Raw genomic sequence first — 18,720 nt, forward strand, 5'->3', positions numbered from 1 at the left:
ATACTAAGAGAAGTTTGATACTTGATAGTTGTTTTGAGATATAAAGGTGGTAATATTAAAGTTGTGCTAGTTGAGTAATTGTGAATTTGAGAAATACTTGTGTTGAAGTTTGCAAGTCCCGTAGCATGCACGTATGGTAAACGTTGTGTGACAAATTTGAAACATGAGGTGTTCTTTGATTGTCATCCTTATGAGTGGCGGTCGGGGATGAGCGATGGTATTTTCCTACCAATCTATCCCCCTAGGAGCATGCGCGTAGTGCTTGGTTTTTGATGACTTGTAGATTTTTGCAATAATTATGTGAGTTCTTCATGACTAATGTTGAGTCCATGGATTATACGCACTCTCAACCTTCCATCATTGCTAGCCTCTTCGGTACCGTGCATTGCCCTTTCTCACCTTGAGAGTTGGTGCAAACTTAGCCGGTGCATCCAAACCCCGTGATACGATACGCTCTATCACACATAAACCTCCTTATATCTTCCTCAAAACAGCCACCATACCTACCTATTATGGCATTTCCATAGCCATTCCGAGATATATTGCCATGCAACTTTCCACCGTTCCGTTTATTATGACACGCTTCATCATTGTCATATTGCCTTGCATGATCATGTAGTTGACACCGTATTTGTGGCAAAGCCACCATGCATATTATTTCATACATGTCACTCTTGATTCATTGCCCTTCCCGGTACACCGCCGGAGGCATTCATATAGAGTCATACTTTGTTCCAGTATCGAGTTGTAAATAAATAGAAGTGTGATGATCATCATTAATAGAGCATTGTCCCAAATAAAAAAAGAGAGAGAGGCCAAATAAAAAAGGAAAGGCCCAAAAAAATATTAAAAAAAAATAAAAAGGGACAATGCTACTATCCTTTTTCCACACTTGTGCTTCAAAGTAGCACCATGATCTTTATGATAGAGAGTCTCTTGTTTTGTCACTTCCATATACTAGTGGGAATTTTTCATTATAGAACTTGGCTTGTATATTCCAGCAATGGGCTTCCTCAAATGCCCTAGGTCTTCGTGAGCAAGCAAGTTGGATGCACACCCACTTAGTTTCTTTTGTTGAGCTTTCATACATTTATAGCTCTAGTGCATCCGTTGCATGGCAATCCCTACTCCTTGCATTGACATCAATTGATGGGCATCTCCCTAGCCCGTTGATTAGCCACGTCAATGTGAGACTTTCTCCTTTTTTGTCTTCTCCACACAACCCCATCATCATCTTCTATTCCACCATAGTGCTATATCCATGGCTCACGCTCATGTATTGCGTGAAAGTTGAAAAAGTTTGAGATTACTAAAGTATGAAACAATTGCTTGGCTTGTCATCGGGGTTGTGCAAGATGAGAGCATCTTGTGTGACGAAAATGAAGCATGACCAAACTATATGATTTTGTAGGGATGAGCTTTCTTTGGCTATGTTATTTTGAGAAGACATAATTGCTTTGTTAGTATGCTTGAAGTATTATTATTTTTGTGTCAATATTAAACTTCTATCTTGAATCTTTCGGATCTGAACATTCATGCCACAATAAAGAGAAATACATTGAAGAATATGCTAAGTAGCGTTCCACATGAAAAATTCTGTTTTTATCATTTACCTACTCGAGGGCGAGCAGGAATTAAGCTTGGGGATGCTTGGTACGTCTCCAACGTATCTATAATTTTTGATTGCTCCATGCTATTATATATTCTGTTTTGGATGTTTAATGGGCTTATTTATACACTTTTATATTATTTTTGGGACTAACCTATTAACCCAAGGCCCAGTGCAAATTGCTGTTTTTTTGCCTATTTCAGTGTTTCGCAAAAAAGGAATATCAAAGGGAGTCCAAACGGAATGAAACCTTCGGGAGCATGATTTTTGGAACAAACGTGATCCAGAGGACTTGGAGTGGACGTCAAGCAATCAACGAGGAGGCCACGAGGCAGGGGGGCGCCTACCCCCCCCCCCCCCCCCCCTGGGCGCGCCCTCCACCCTCGTGGGCCCCTTGTGGCTCCACCGACCTACTTCTTCCTCCTATATATACCTACGTACCCCGAAACCATCGAGGAGCACCACGAAAACCTAATTCCACCGCCGCAACCTTCTGTACCCGTGAGATCCCATCTTGGGGCCTTTTCCAGTGCTCTGCCGGAGGGGGCATCGATCACGGAGGGCTTCTACATCAACACCATAGCCTCTCCGATGATGTGTGAGTAGTTTACCACAGACCTTCGGGTCCATAGTTATTAGCTAGATGGCTTCTTCTCTCTCTTTGGATCTCAATACAAAGTTCTCCTCGATCTTCTTGGAGATCTATTTGATCAAACTCTTTTTGCAGTGTGTTTGTCGAGATCTGATGAATTGTGGGTTTATGATCAAGATTATCTATGAACAATATTTTAATCTTCTCTGAATTCTTTTATGTATGATTGTTTATCTTTGCAAGTCTCTTCAAATTATCAGTTTGGTTTGGCCTACTAGATTGATCTTTCTTGCAATGGGAGAAGTGCTTAGCTTTGGGTTCAATCATGCGGTGCTCGATCCCAGTGACAGTAGGGGAAACGACACGTATTGTATTGTTGCCATCGAGGATAAAAAGATGGGGTTTATATCATATTGCATGAGTTTATCCCTCTACATCATGTCATCTTACCTAATGCGTTACTCTGTTCTTATGAACTTAATACTCTAGATGCATACTGGATAGCGGTCGATGTGTGGAGTAATAGTAGTAGATGCAGGCAGGAGTCGGTCTACTTGTCGCGGACGTGATGCCTATATACATGATCATGCCTAGATATTCTCATAATTATGCACTTTTCTATCAATTGCTCGACGGTAATTTGTTCACCCACCGTAATACTTATGCTATCTTGAGAGAAGCCACTAGTGAAACCTATGGCCCCGGGGTCTATTTTCCATCATATTAATCTTCCGTCAACTAGCTATTTCTTTCACCGTTTGTTTTGCAATCTTTACTTTTAATCTTTATCATAAAAATACCAAAAATATTGTCTTATCATCTCTATCAGATCTCACTTTTGCAAGTGGCTGTGAAGGGATTGACAACCCCTTTATCGCGTTGGTTGCAAGGTTCTTATTTGTTTGTGTAGGTACGAGGGACTTGCGTGTGGCCTCCTACTGGATTGATACCTTGGTTCTCAAAAACTGAGGGAAATAGTTACGCTACTTTGCTACATCACCCTTTCCTCTTCAAGGGAAAACCAAGGCAGTGCTCAAGAGGTAGCACACGCCTCCCCTAGTTCATAACCTCCATGCTCGGCCTCGCCCCCACCTGATTGCTACTCACCTGACCGGTACGGTCTCTCTGTGGTTGCTAAGCCCACTTCCTATCGGACTGCCATGACTCGGCCTGAATGGCAGCTTGTGATGGCCGAGGAGCTTGCTGCCCTTGAGCGCTCTGGCACATGGGATCTGGTTCCCCTTCCTCCCAGTGTTCGTCCCATCACCTGCAAGTGGGTCTATAAGATAAGAGTCGCTCTGATAGTTCTCTTGAGCGCTGCAAAGCTCATCTTGTGGCTCGTGGCTTTCAACAGGAGCAGGGACGCGATTATGATGAGACATTCGCTCCTGTGGCCCATATGACTATTGTCCGCACTCTCCTTGTTCTGCCTTCTGTTCGTCACTGGTCTGTATCTCAACTTGATGTCCAAAATGCTTTTCTAAATGGTGAGTTGCATGAGGAGGTTTATATGCAGCCACCACTAGCATACTATGCTCCTGATGGTATGGTTTGCCGACTTCGCCGCTCCCTCTATGGTCTTAAACAGGCCCCTCACGCCTGGTTCAAGTGGTTCGCCCCTGTGGTGACTACCGTTGGCTTCTCGCCCAGTGATCATGACCCCGCGTTGTTTGTTCACACGTCTCCTCGTGGTCGGACTCTTCTCCTTCTATATGTTGATGACATGATCATCACTGGTGACGACTCTGACTACATTGCCTTCGTTAAGGCTCGCCTTCGCGACCAGTTCGTCATGTCTGATCTTGGTCCACTTTTCTATTTTCTTGGGATTGAGGTTTCTTCGGCCTCTGATGGCTTCTTCATATCCCGGGAAAAATATATTCAGGATCTTCTTGCTCGAGCTACTCTCGGTGATGAGCGCACTGCTATGACTCCTATGGAGCTCAATGTTCAACTTCGTGCTTCTAACGATGATCCTCTTCCTAATCCCACTCGCTATCACCACCTCGTTGGGAGCCTTGTCTATCTTGCTGTTACGCGTCCTGACATATCCTATCCTGTCCACATTCTCAGTCAGTTTGTTTCAGCCCCCACCTCTGTGCACTATAGTCACCTCCTCCGTGTTCTACGATATCTTCGTGGCACGATCTCTCATCGCCTTTTCTTTCCTCGCTCCAGCTCTCTCTAGCTCCAGGCCTACTCTGATGCTACGTGGGCCAGTGATCCCTCTGATCGACGCTCGTTGTCTGCTTACTGTGTCTTTCTTAGTGGCTCTCGTATTGCCTGGAAGACAAAGAAACAGACTGCAGTTTCTCGCTCGAGTACAGAGGCTGAGTTGCGAGCGATGGATATGCGGACGGCTGAGGTGATCTGGTTACGATTGTTACTTGAGGATTTTAGTGTGTCTGCTACTACATCGACTCCCTTACTGTCAGACAGCACCGGTGCTATCAATATTGTGCGTGACCCAATGAAGCATGAGCTCACCAAGCACATCGGTGTGGATGCCCACTTTGTGTGTGCTGCTGTGTAGGATCAGATTCTCGCTCTTCACTATGTGTCCTCTGAGTTACAGTTGGTGGACTTCTTCATGAAGGCACAGACTCGAGCGCAACATGGCTTCTTGCTCTCCAAACTCAGTATTGTTGATCCACCATGAGTTTGAGGGGGGGTGTTAGTTGTGTATAGTCCCCTTTTCTGTATATCCCCAGTGTATAAGGGGCTTCCTGGATTTTACCTCACATGTATATGTATTGGCCTTTGGCCCCCTATGAAAGATAGTTGCTCATTATCCAACAGAACTATCAGCGTAAATTCAGCAACCTAGGCTTCTTGGTTTTGATAGGTCACGGCATTTTGGAGCTTAATTTTAGTGTTGGAGTAAGTTCCGGTCAAAAAAGAAATTTTGGGCTTTGGGTATCGTTCTTGTTCATGTATATATATCCTTGTTTGTTGCAGCTTTTTAGTTTATTATGTTGTCTTAGTTGTCTCATATGCTCATGTTAGGCTTTTGTCTACAGGATTAACAATAAAGCACTGCTTCCAGTTCTCACATTTGGCGCAACATCGCACCGTGTTCTTTGGTTGATCTGGTCAAAATACAATACTAAAGTGACCATCTTCTACTTATCAACGTCTTAGTGGAATAAAAATAGAGATTGGAACCTTGATGTTATGCCACTTTAAGGACACCTTGTACTAGTCCAATCATACCTTGAAAAGGTGTCATTCTCATCCTAGCCGTCCCAAATCCTAGAGTGTTGTGGGTTTCTTCAGTATTGCAAAAGCAATTCCAACTAAGTGAAAGTTGGTGTGCATTGTGTGCATGTTTTTTGTTTATATGAACCTAGCAATGACCAAGGTCTAATCCTTGCTCAACCTTGGGTACGTGGGATGGATTTTTTGCGAAGTATGATCCTATCTTATCTTTCTTCGCATGCTTAAATAGGGACACTACTACATTGAGGTTTGATCTTGTATCAACAACCATAAGATGGATGCTTTTATGAAGTTCAATAATTCCATAAGGAGCACATGGAATTCATGTGCTCCTGTGAGCATCCACTCCCTTAATAAAAGTGTATGATCACTGCAATTCAAGTTCATGGTGTAGCTTCCTTAGATGTCCACATTTTCAGAAAGCCTTTGCAATTTGTCGTCCTAAGTCACATCATTGCTAACATGCAAAAGATCATCCCCAAGTAGCCATAATGTTTGAAATATGCATTATGTATAGCTCCATGTTAGATGTTTAGATCATACCTATTCAACACTCTAAAGTTTCTTTGAATGTTCTCTTTTTGAGCAAGCTTTTCCATTCACTATCTTATGACACATCATCACTAGCAAGCAAAACCATGCCTAAGGAGCATAATCGCAATATACAATCACATAAATCATCAAATCATTATCTCTTAAAAGTGTAGCCTCATTCTATCTATTGAAGATGTAAGAAGTAGTGACAGGTAGTCAGGGATGCACGGTTCCATCACCGGGTCTCATGTGGACCCCTGCCTTGCAACATGTAAAATTTGTACATGCATGTGATCACCACATCCCGGCCTCACAACCCCATCGACTGTGTCGGAAATCAAAAGAGAGGGCATGGACAGGCCCGCATTTTCTTTGTGCATGTGCTCCATCCATTTAAGTGTCACCCGCCATGATGGCTAATATGCTCCAATGTCTACAGACTCAGACCAAACAGAACACAAATGACAAGCACTGACATGGTTTGAGTAAATTTATACAAGTTAGTGACTATGAGCTGAAATCGATTCAAATATTATTTTCCTGGGAGGCCAACACATTAGTTCATGGATTGTAGTAGTGATGCAACATATCTCTACTATGAGAGTGAACTCTACGATCAACTAAAAGAACACATATGGCAGATCATCCTCCTGGCATGCATTAGCATAAATAGTTGGCTTCGAGAGTTTGACCATCAGTAAAAGATGACCCTCATAGTTGATCTAATATGTAAAATATTCCATTTAGGGTCATAAAATCGCAACCAATTAAATTCCTTACTATGAATTTCATACAATTATCCCAACTTGATCATTGATGCCTTCTACAATCATGCATGTGCACTTTGTGAGGAGGTCAAGCTCCCGAGCTCCAACATGCACTTGTTCCTTGTCGTGATAAATGACTTTTCCATTGAAAATATGCAGAACCAGAGAAAATTGTCCTCATAGTCAAAACCAATTCACACGGAAGGAAATCCAGTTGAATAGATAAATAAATAAATATCATCTTCACCACCTAATTTTGCTTAAAACCAAATTTGTTAAAGTTCCCTAATGTGTATTAGAATTGAGTAAGTTGTGCATTTAATAAAGAACTAACCCAATCAAACAAACTACATGTTAAGATAACAGAGAACTAGCTAGCTTGTGTTCATAACGCAGTAACAACTAATTAAAGCAACACTTCAACACCACCACATGTAATGTCAGTCGTGTTGTTTACCATGCTGACATGTGAAGCCTACTAGTTGTTGCTACTTCGTGTAGAATACTTGATTGGCGCGCAAATCCTGATGCTTACAAATCCTATGATTGAGTGGGATCCATCACCATTGCAAAAGCCCATGAAGATGTATAATTGGTATCTCATGTATATAATGTGAACCTAGCAACTCTACTCCAGTTCGACCTCATGTACGCAGGACGACTCCTTTGAGAATTATGATCATATTACTCTCACTTCTCACACTTAAATAGGAACATTGTTGTAGGAGTATATTAATATTTGATGTATGTTGCAACAACCATGCAATTGTGATTTCATGCAATTCAATACTGACACAAGGAGCAGTTGGGCATTCATATACTATTACCATATCCTCTCCTTCAGTGAAGCAGCTCCCCAGAAAACCTTTTGATCGTATCATGGTATCAGTTGAAGTTCCTATTGTAGTTTCTCTAAGTTCCCACGTTGTTTAGAAAGCCTTTGCATTATTCATCGTAAGCTGCATCATTGCTATATCGAGTAGAAACGGATCTAAGATGCCATAATCTTCACAATATACAATCTTGTATCAACAAAATGTCATTGAAACATTGGTTGTTAAAAGCCCTACCTAATACTTTGTGTCTAAGCATGAAATGAGTGTTGTCATAGTTAGCAGGGAGGCGTGATTCCATCACTTTTCCGCCTTGAAATGCGCCGATGGTGTGCTCACCAGGAGCGGATCAACTATCCCTCCTACCCAGGCAACCAACCGGACTTCTTAGTGGCACGACATGCTCTATATTAGATGATTTCCTATAGTTTTATTTGAAACAGTGGGATATTAGACACCTTGATTTGTGAAAAAAATCACCCAAGTTTTGCGAAGTTTCCGCTTCCTCCAATGGTGCTCACGGGTGATCTCCGCCTCCTTGCATTGCAACCCCGTTTACTCCGTCCGAGAGACATGGCATGGTCAGTCTTGTAGAGGTGCTCTGTCTTCCTCACATTCTTTGCCTATTGCTCAATTCATGCTAGTGTGCCATGAGGGAAAATTGGCTTGGATATATTTAGACTTGGACTGAAGTGAACAAAACGCCAAGTTGCCAATTTCCCCGCCAAGATTTTAATGATTAAAGTGAACGTACTTGACAAGTTAAAGGACACATGCACATTTCACTCCATGATAAATGGTACAATAATTGTTATTATTGTTGCTACTAATGACATGGTTTTGATAAGTTATAAAAGTTGGTAACCAACCAATTAAATTCTTTGGGTGTCTCGTATAATTATCCTACCTGGACCTTTGATGGCTTCTACCATCTTTTTGCACTATGTCACAAGAACAAATTCCTGGGCTCCACCATGCACTACATGACTTTAGTTTGGAGTTCTTGGCCCTTTAATTAACCTGGTGTCAAAAATAATGATCAAAACAACATCTTTACACAAGGAGGTAATGACAGGGATTATTCTGCCGGCAGAGTTTCTAGTGAACAAATTACCTAAAAGACTTTCAGCAAGGCAATTCTTCCCTTTAATCTGTTAGATTATAAAGTGATTTTCAATCACTAAAAATAACATCATCGATATTCTCACATTTGTGAACGCTATGCACTTTAATGCACTTATATGATTATATCGCCAACACACAAACTAAGTGTGGAACCTTAGAGGTGCCCGGATTCAAAGAAATTAGTACAAGTTGATTAGATGCGCCATCTCCATCAATTCAAAAAGAGAATTCAACATTGTATTGCCTTCGGTCCTGATGCTTCCAAGTCCTAGGATGTTTGTGGACTTTATCAGAAATGAACCAATCAATGAACGAGGTTTGCTCATTGCTTGACCTCTAGTATATAGGATGGTTCTTTGTGAATTATCACATGCTCCATGTCTTCTCACGCTTAAATCGTAACACTACAATATTAATTTCTGATACCATGTGTTGTGACTACCCAGCTATGGATGCTTTCTTTCAATCCCAATGATGGATGCTTTCATACAATGTAATGCTGCCACGGACATGATAGGCATTTCGATCATATCAATTCAAGTTCACTCTATAAATTTCTTTAGGCGTCCACATTTCTTAAATCGCATCATTACATTGGGCCTAAGCAGCCACAGTATTTGCAATATGCAATCATGTTTTGACAAAAAATATGAATTGACACCTTTTTTATACAATCGAATCATCACTTGGTTAAGACCCTAACTAATAGTTGAAACTAGTAGCTTTAGCTAGTCCCATCACTACCTCCCCACCTCACAACCCTATTGATCATGCCAGCAAACATGAGAGGGCGTGTGGCCAGGCCTCTAGGGCCGCTGAGTTTCCCTCAAGTGGTCAGCACACTGCCCAATCAAGATCAACATGCCACGACGGCAAGTTTCTGGACCAAAGTGAACACAAATGACAAGTCTTCATCACCTACATGGTTTGGACAAGATATACAAGTTGGTGACTGTGAGCTAAACTCATACAAGTAAATATTTCCAGGAGACTGACTAGGCATCAGTGTGAAGCAACAGGCATGGACAATAGGAGTGAAAGCTATGATGATCGCAAAGAAGACATCTGACAGACCATCCTTGCAGCATGTGCCGGCATATTTAGTTTGACTTTGGAGTTTAATTGTCAATAAAAGAGGATCCACTCGGTTGATCTAGTATGTGAAAAAAACAAAATACATTTAGGATCCTGAAATCAGAGCCAACTAGGCTTCATATCAAGAACCTCGTATAACTATCCCAGGCCATCCCATGGCACCGCATCAGGAGATCAGGCTCCTGAAACTCCAACATGCACTCCATGCCTTTGGTTATGAATTCTTGGCCCTTTACTTTGATCAACCTCAATGTTAAAATTAATGGTCCAGACCAACCTTCAGTGGTATTTCACAAACCAACTTCTTTACAAAGGAGTTAATGTCAGGGATTATTCCGCCACAGGGTTTCTAATGACAAAATCACCGACAAAATCCTTCAACAAGGCAGATGTGTAAAGAATTGACAATAAAATGATGCCACCAATTCTCGCACTTGTCTACACTCTACACTGTATTTTTCTATTCGGTTGAACCAATAGAACATTAAAGTTACAATCTTGTACTTACCAACGACCTAATAGAGTAAAATGAGAGATTGGAACCTTTAAGATGCCATGGTTGGAGTTAATTGAAAGGTGATCAATACAACCCTTAATCATTTGAGCTACCACAATGGTCGAACTGCTAGCAAGGTTAATTTTCCACTTGACCATCATGATGTTGCTACTTCCTGTACAAATCTAGGTCGGTATAGTCACAAATTCTGATGCTTCCAAGTCCTAGGATATTGCAAGTCTCATCAGTATTGCAAAAGTAGATCCAACCAAGTGCAAATGTGTGCCTATTGCGTGCATGATATATGCTTATATGAACCTAGCGAGATCGAGCTATGCTCCTTACTTGGACCTTGGGTGTGCAGGGTTGGCTTCTTTGTGAATTGTGACCCTATTCTACCTTGCTTCCCACTTAAATATGAACACTACTACACTAAGGTTTGATGCCATGTATTGCAACAACCATTCAATGGATGCTTTCATGCAGAACACATGGGCCTTTGTGCACTATTCTGAGCATCCACTCCCTCAATGAAGTAGGCCCTATTAAACAACTTGATCATATCAATTCAAGCCTTCACATTTGCCATCTTAAAGTGCATTGTCACTAACAGGCAAAAGTTGGCCTAAGCAGTCATAATGTTTGAAATATACAATCGTGTATAGCTTCCTACCAGATGTTTGGATCATATCAATTCAAGTTCAGTGTAGCTGCTCAGATGCCCACATTTTGAGAGAGGCTGCACATTCATCTATTAATTCCATCATCACAAACGAGCAAAATAAAGCCTAAGCAGCCATAATCTTCACAATGCACAATTCACATATGGTTTGACAAGTTATAAAAGTTGGTGATTTTGAGCTAAAGTCCATTCAAATGGACCTTTCTTGGAGACCAATTAGCCATAAGTGTCATCAGTTACCATGGAAGTGAAAGCTAGGATGATCTCAAAGAACACATCTGACAGATCATTCTCTCAGCATGCATCAGCATATATAGTTGACTTCTAGAGTTTGATCATCAGTAAGAGAGGATACACTCAGTTGATCTAATATGTGAACAAGAAATATATTTAGGATCTCGAAATCGCAAATAAGTTCCTTGTCAAGAACCTCATATAACTATCCCAGCTGTATCTTCTACACCTTCAGCTATCCTGTGGCACCTGGCCAGGAGATCAAGCTCCTGAAACTCCAACATGCTCTCCCTGCCTTTGGTTTCGAGTTATTGGCCCTTTGCTTTTAATCAATCTCAGTGTCAAAAAATAATGATCCCAGTATGCGCCCTTGGTGGTATTTCACAAACCAACTTCTTTACACAATGAGCTAATGTCAGGGATTATTCCGCCGCCAGAGTTTTTAATGACGGAATCACCTGCAAAATCTTTCAACAAGACAGATGGATCCTTAGCCCCACCATGTCTTAAGAACTTGTCCCTAATCGCGCTACCTGTGCTGCGGGACAATGGATCACCTTGGCATACTTCTTGCCATATAGTTGTGGCAAAACATCTAGCATAGAGATAGCTATAGTACCCTGCAATAATGTTAAATAAGAAGTTATATGGCCTTATGAGAAGCATCGCATGCAAATCAGTTTATGGAACTTCCCAGATGGAAAAAAAGGTTCATGAAACTAGTAGACAGCTAGAAACCCCTACCAGCGCCATAGTTTATAAGATGAGAAAACCGAGTGTGCCAGTGAGTGCCTTCTACATAATTCCAACTCGTGTGCTTTCTTTTCAAATCCGCAACAGCAGAAATTGTGTCCACCGGCTTCGATGTGTGCTCCCCAAACAAAGTTAAGTCCATTATAGAATAAAAAACCTGGGGTCCAGGCACGATAACACAAAGTGGCACAATTAATACAAGGACAAGGTCAACAAACATAACTGGCCAGCTTTGATGAAGTGATAAGAAACTAAGTAGAAATATATGCAAACCTGTCGCTGGAGGTCAGTAGCCGGAAACATGTTTCGAGAAGCGTTTAGTGCCTTTACCAGCTTTTCTGGTATTGGATCACCAGTTGTTTCATCTAGAGCAAATGTCCTCAAGACACGGTAGTCCCACGCATAGAACCTGCAATGGAAATTACACTCAACTATCGGTAAAGAGTCCAATAGCAAAAGAAGTTTGTTTTGGATACGCCATAATTAGATAGACTGTCAAACTGCGAATCTATTTTTACTAACACGTCATACGTACTCAAAAAGGTTTGAGGGTGTTTCAGCGACATCGAGAGCAACTCTAGTACCAGAGAAATGCTGATATTCCTGCAAATATCAATGTGCTGCCAGATAAGATATGCAGAAATCGTTTGATAACCTGAATGAAGAACCAGCAAAATACCGTTCTTGATAGCAGAGAATGAAGGGCATGGCCAAACTCATGGAAAAGAGTTTCGACATCACAATGGTTGAGCCTCGCAGTTAATCCCCTAGAACTCGAGAAGTTGCATACCAATGCAATGATCTGAAAAGCAAGAACACAATTGATTGACATAAACTGAACTGGCAGTACGAATTTGAACTATATAATTTTCCAAGATGGGGATCTCTTAATCTAGTTCCATTAAGTGGTATGGAATTTGAGATGCCACTCCCTTATGGGAAAAAGCATAGTTTTACTGCAAAAATAAACAATAACCAATACGAGATTGCGAGGATATACTGGAAGTTGGTAGTTCGTGCCAGACAATCGCCGGCCCCCTCTGATTGCAAAATGAGCACATCCTGGGTATTTACCCTTTCTGGAGTAGAGATCGAGATACATAAATCCTAAATCACCCTGTTGATTAGACATGTTACAAGGTGTGTTTGAGTGGGCACGAGGATTAAGAACGTTATGAAACCAAGAAAAAAGCAAGAAAATGACCATGAAAACCATAAAACCAAGAGAAACACAAGAAAAACAACCATGCTTTTTAATATATGTACCTTGGAAGGGGGGAGGGGGATAGTTAATGAGAGCATTGCATACAAGTGTGGGAGAGAGAAGATGCGATAATCGAGAAAAGATGTACATCTATAAACTAATTAAATTCACATGTGTGCATAATACTATGGCGCAAGACGAGTAAAATATATGAATTACAGAAAGACAGAAAAAAGGAGTGATAATTTCGAAGTTTAAATAGATCATTCACTAAGATATACAAATACTCGATCAGGGTGATGGAGAGAGCTTTATCACATCATAATACGTGCCTGATAGCTTTGAAATCATTTGTGACATTAGCAGACAATTTTATGCTATGGCAGCCAATTTATGGTATACATGAGAAAATAATGCTGCAACAGACTTCTGCTATGTTTCTTGTAGTTCTGACTACAAACTGTTTCTATGGGATTTACGCTACTCAACAACAGGGCATGACCCGTCCATTTGATAGAAGTTCGTTGCTAATTTGGACCAGATAATTATAGGGCAGACTATCGATAGTCATTGTTAATGTCTATTAGGTGTGACATACCAGAGCTGTACTTGCCTACTTGGCCATCCTTTCACAAACCACAAGTTATTTCTAAGGGCTGTCATTTTGAATTTAGTAATTACAAAACTTCGAGCAGGTACGAACATCAATTGCAAATTTACACTTATGTAAAACTATCTTCTAAAGGTAGCACATTATTACCTCATCAGGGTGATGGAGAGACAGCTTTATCACATTAGGATGCCACGACTCTCCGTCCCCCATAGGAACTTGATGAAATGTGGCACCAAATAATGATTCCACCAGCACGTTTAAGCCCTTTATGCATTGGGACAATGGAAAATACGATGCAACAACCTGATACATAAGAAAAGATAGTGTCAAAAAGGATAAAAGAGAAGGGAAGGTAGCCTGCAGGAAACAATGAAATAAAACAATAGCTCACATCAAGTAAAACTTTATGTCCTCAAGAATTTAAGCAACTGCAGAAAATGAAGCTTTTCAGACTAAATATATGAAACTATCAAGTGATTCTGTACTTCAGTTTTCTTCCCTTTAGCTTATAAAGTACCAAATGTAGGTTTGATTTGGCTTCTATCAACATATATTATGCAAAGTGTGTATTTACATACATTATTTAACAGGAAATACCTATATTATGGTAAGAAACCTAAATAGTAGTATATTTAGCATTACTTTCAACAATTGTACATCTTTGAGATAAATAGCACATACCGAGGGATCCACAGTATGCGCAGATGATTTCATCATTCCAATGAAATAATCCTCATCCCATGGTTCAAGATCAGCACTCTTGTCATTACATACTCTTCTCTTAAAATCTTTTATAGTATTAAATTCCTGCATCAAAGGTTGATATAAGTAGAGAAACCACTGGTTGGATATAACGATGTGTATTATGTATGCCAATATTAAGTTCACCCCCTTCAGTCCCTTGAATACCTCATCAGCTTTATGCCTAACAGTGTCACTCAAATCGTTGAGAAATGACATGACCACATCGACAGATGCAGCCATGTTAGGACGAATAGCAAATTCAGCATATGATCTGCAACCCATAGTCTGCGAAAAGGATAAAAAAATTGTTGTAATTTTCCTGGAATAAAAGTAGAATTAAAGAAATACTCGTACTTAATAATGTAATCGATGTCATCATATTTGATGAACATGCTTAGGAAAGTATATCAGGTCCAATTTTGTTCTGTTTCTTCAAACTTCCATTAAACTACAGAACTGAACAACAGAGTACACACATCAAATACTGGATTAATTTTTGTCTGCTAATAACATGTGATCCAAAGATGAGCTAATGCATGTGAGTATGTGACATCTAGCTCAGACATTTGCTAACAATAGAAAGACAAAATATCCAACATGGGTCATCTAGACTCCAGAACCCCCTTGAGAGAACATTAATTTTCCTCACGATCAACCATGTTTTCCCCATGGAGATACAAAGTGTTCATTACTTGTCCAAATAACCAACTTCTGTGACACTCCTGAATAATTCTCATAGCAATGCCACCTCAACCAAGCAGCCAAACTACAAGGTTGAAACTGACAAACAAGGATCTCATATCCTTCAATTGGTTTACTAAGATATTAGTGCACAGAGGAATTCATGCTAAGTTGACTAATCTAGACTGCTAGAAAACCTAACCAAAGCTTAAACGTCATCGCCGTATTCAGATCGTAAGTTTACCATGCGCACCATCAAGTGAAGTTTAGCACAAAGATGTTAAAACATTAGCATCAGGTTGCCTCTAAATATACTCTATGATATAGAAAAATGCATTTACCTTTGCAAACTCATCACGAGCATCTATAAGTTCGTCAAGAACACCAATGTTTTCACGAGGTTCAGAGTTTCCTACAACATATACCTGTCTCCTGACCTTTGGACATTTTGGAACAGTTAGAATGCTACTAGCATAAGTGTGATGACATACATTATAGCTATACAAATATTGCATCAAAAGGGTAGGAAAGATAAATAGCTAGACCAAAAAATGGATAAGATATTTCCACGTAGAATAAATAAGTGAGCACAAAAAATCCAAACATTGCTAAAAATATCATGAACATGTATGGGTATTCAAAAACGAGTTGAGATCAACCCATGAAAACGCGCAAACAGTAAGATAGTTCATTTGCCTTCACTGCTCACCACGGGAGTAACCGAGATAGTAGAAAAAATTGAACTGATGGTTTGAATGGATTGAGGTCAAACAGGTTTTGGACACCCCTATGGATATGTATGTTTACGTCATGCAAATATAAGGATGTAAGGAAGTTTTGCAATGCTTATGAGTGGAACAAAAGGAACATACCTCCTCATCCGAAGCCCATCTCAGTGCTGATGATACAGATCCTGAGTCTGTCACTATCCTTATACCCTTTTGCCTTGTAGCGTTCATTGCATTGCTCTGTTCTTCAACACCCCTAGGTTTAAAACGACTAATAGGTTTGAAATTATGTTGTATATTCCTTGGAATACGCGAAGCTGGATATATATCCACAAAACCTGGTTTGTTCATAACATTTTCATTGAACCTGACAGAGCAACAAGAAAGAGCATAACAGTTACAGGTAATTTTCCAAATTGAATCGTCAAGCTAAATGCAGTGCAAAGATTCAACTGGGTAAAAAAAAAGGTATAGCAGAAATATACTGGAGAGGGACCACAACATGAATGCTACAAGCACAGAAGGGAGAAATGTGGTTAAACTGACAAAAAAAATGTAAAGTTAGCAGGTTCTGTAGCTATTTAGAATAGTCGTATTGCTCATAAAGATTAATTATGAATAGGTGAAAGCAGAATTGTTGTGCAATGAAGCAAATATACTTAGAACCAACAGTCTATTTCTTATTTTCAACATTGCTGGAAAAGGAAGGGAAACCATCATGGGGTTCCATCAAATAAACCAATGATAACAAACCAAGTGTGCAATTTAACCCTCATCTTTAATAGTATGATGCCGCTGAAGCGCTTGTATTAGCAATATCTAGGTAAGCATTTGAAGAAAATAATTAGAAGATCCAAATATCAGGCTTTAATCAGTCAACGAACTTAACAAACAAGCTACAAGAAATATATAATCAAAACGTAAGCATGACATTGGTTAGTGGGAACTCAACATTAAAGATGCTTACCAACAAGTAATGCCACTAAACAATGAAATCACTTGCTGATAGTCAAGTAGGAGATGTGCAACTACAACATGGAATGCAAAGTCAATATGGATAGTTCAACAGTGGAAATAGTACTGAGCTTAGCAACGGCCAGTGTCCATTGGTACCTACTTTCTACCCAGATGCGCAATTGCAAGGTTCAGCTGATTAACACGCTCAAGTTTATCTGCAATGGTAGAGCATTATGTTTCTAATTCAAATTCAAAACTGACAAGAAGCAACGGAATGTAACTGTCAGTATGGCAACCTTTGGGAAGATGAATCCCTCCTTTCTCAAAGTCGACACGCAAGTTATTTGCTGCCTTCTGAGATTCCTCTGAGAGCAGGGCACCTTCGCTCTCAGCTTTTAGTATCGCGTTGTATAAAGTGGTATTTGTGTTCAGGTACTGCAGAAAATCACAGAAAACGAAATGTTACAGTTCTGGTTTGGTCATTTCACTCTGGTGTCTGGTCTCTCCCTTTTCACATATGCCATTTATGTTATAGACCTTACTTGAAGATGCTCGTAAATCCTCATTGATGCCTTATCTGCTTCCTCCGCAAACTCCCTAGTTCACATACATATCAATTCGGTAAATAACTGAAAGCACTTTACTGCAGAGCATCCAAATTACACAACAAGCAAGCAGCCGGTCATCCACTCACCTATCTGGGTGCGTGTTCCTGCACAGCTCCGCCGAATCAATGACCGAGCAAACCTAATAACCAATCGTCAGCTACCCCACATCAAACCACACGGATTAACTAAAAATTAACCTAAGAAGAGAAAGTTACAGTGTTGGAGATCTCATCCATGGTGCGAACAATCTCCGCAGACGGCGGCAGCTGCGCAATGTGGGCAACGAGCTCGTCCGACCTGCAAATTCGAGCAAACGGTCACAGAAGATTTAGCGAGCGATGGTTGGGGCGGGGGAGTATTGGGGATCGAAGGGGTTCAGGGTTTTTCCCCCTTACCGCTGGATGGCCTCGTCGACGAAGCGGCGGAAGCCCTTGGCCGTGCGCAGCACGTCGAAGCCGTACAGGCCCGTCTCCGTCCTCGCCGCGGAGGTGGAGAAGGCGGCCACCGCAGCACGGCGGGCGGCGGCGGCGGCCCGCAACATCGTGGCCGCGTGGGCGCCGAATCTATCGGTCCCGGAGAGCGGTAGGAGATGACAGGCGCTTTAGCGGCGCCGCTGATTCCGCCGCGTGGTTAGTCGGTACGGCTGCTCGCCCGGTGCCCGCCGTGCCGCCGTCAGCCGGAGCTCGGCTGCCCTTGCGCGAAAGGAATGTGACGGCACGGGAGGGCAGGCGAAAACAACTGCCGCCGCTGGGTGAGAACAATCCTCGGCGCTCTGGGGGACGGGGGGAACTCGCGTGTGGGTTGGAACTTGGAAGTCGCCGCGCTTGGACGGAGGCGGCTGAGCTCGCCGCGCCGCCGCTCCGTGTAGGGGTCAGCGCGAAGAGGGCTTCGGTCTCTCTCGGTCGGTCGAACCAGGTCGGGCGCTTCGTTCGGCTCAGACCGAACCGGAGATATCTACGAACAGGCCCAAAACCTAAAGAGCATTCTTTTTATCTGTTTCGTTTTTTCTTTTGATTTTTTAAAAATAGTTTGAATTGTTTACCACATGTGCCGCGTGGTTTTCTTTTGATTCTTGGTTTCTTTCTTCCCATGAATGTAACAAACCGAAACGCTACTCCCTCTATTCTAGTATAATATATACTACATATTCACAACAAAATGTAATGGTACGAGTTGACAGGGGATGAAGCCATAGTGAACATTTGAGATAAAAATATTTTGTTGGATGAAATTAGAGAAAGGGAGC

The 18,720-nt window shown here is 41.2% G+C and overlaps 1 protein-coding gene across 2 annotated transcripts; it reads right to left on the minus strand.

The window, feature by feature from the left end:
- Positions 1-11,214: 11,214 nt before the first annotated feature.
- LOC109780722 (mitochondrial intermediate peptidase, mitochondrial) lies at positions 11,215-18,420 on the minus strand. Of its 2 annotated transcripts, XM_020339303.4 has the most exons (17): positions 17,870-18,420; positions 17,690-17,771; positions 17,561-17,613; positions 17,409-17,463; positions 17,163-17,301; positions 17,027-17,081; positions 16,054-16,276; positions 15,523-15,618; positions 14,666-14,785; positions 14,438-14,563; positions 13,904-14,059; positions 12,940-13,056; positions 12,619-12,741; positions 12,475-12,542; positions 12,213-12,348; positions 11,931-12,096; positions 11,215-11,806 (listed from the first exon to the last, which is right to left on the minus strand). In XM_020339303.4, the coding sequence occupies exons 1-17, from the start codon at positions 18,013-18,015 to the stop codon at positions 11,568-11,570; spliced, it is 2,100 nt and encodes a 699-aa protein (XP_020194892.1). In that variant the 5' UTR covers positions 18,016-18,420; the 3' UTR covers positions 11,215-11,567. The 2 variants fall into 2 exon arrangements, with proteins under 2 accessions (XP_020194892.1, XP_040250657.1); XM_040394723.3 differs by lacking the exon at positions 12,940-13,056.
- Positions 18,421-18,720: the final 300 nt, after the last annotated feature.

Source organism: Aegilops tauschii, chromosome 7 (assembly GCF_002575655.3).
Source record: "Aegilops tauschii subsp. strangulata cultivar AL8/78 chromosome 7, Aet v6.0, whole genome shotgun sequence".
NCBI lineage: Eukaryota > Viridiplantae > Streptophyta > Magnoliopsida > Poales > Poaceae > Aegilops > Aegilops tauschii.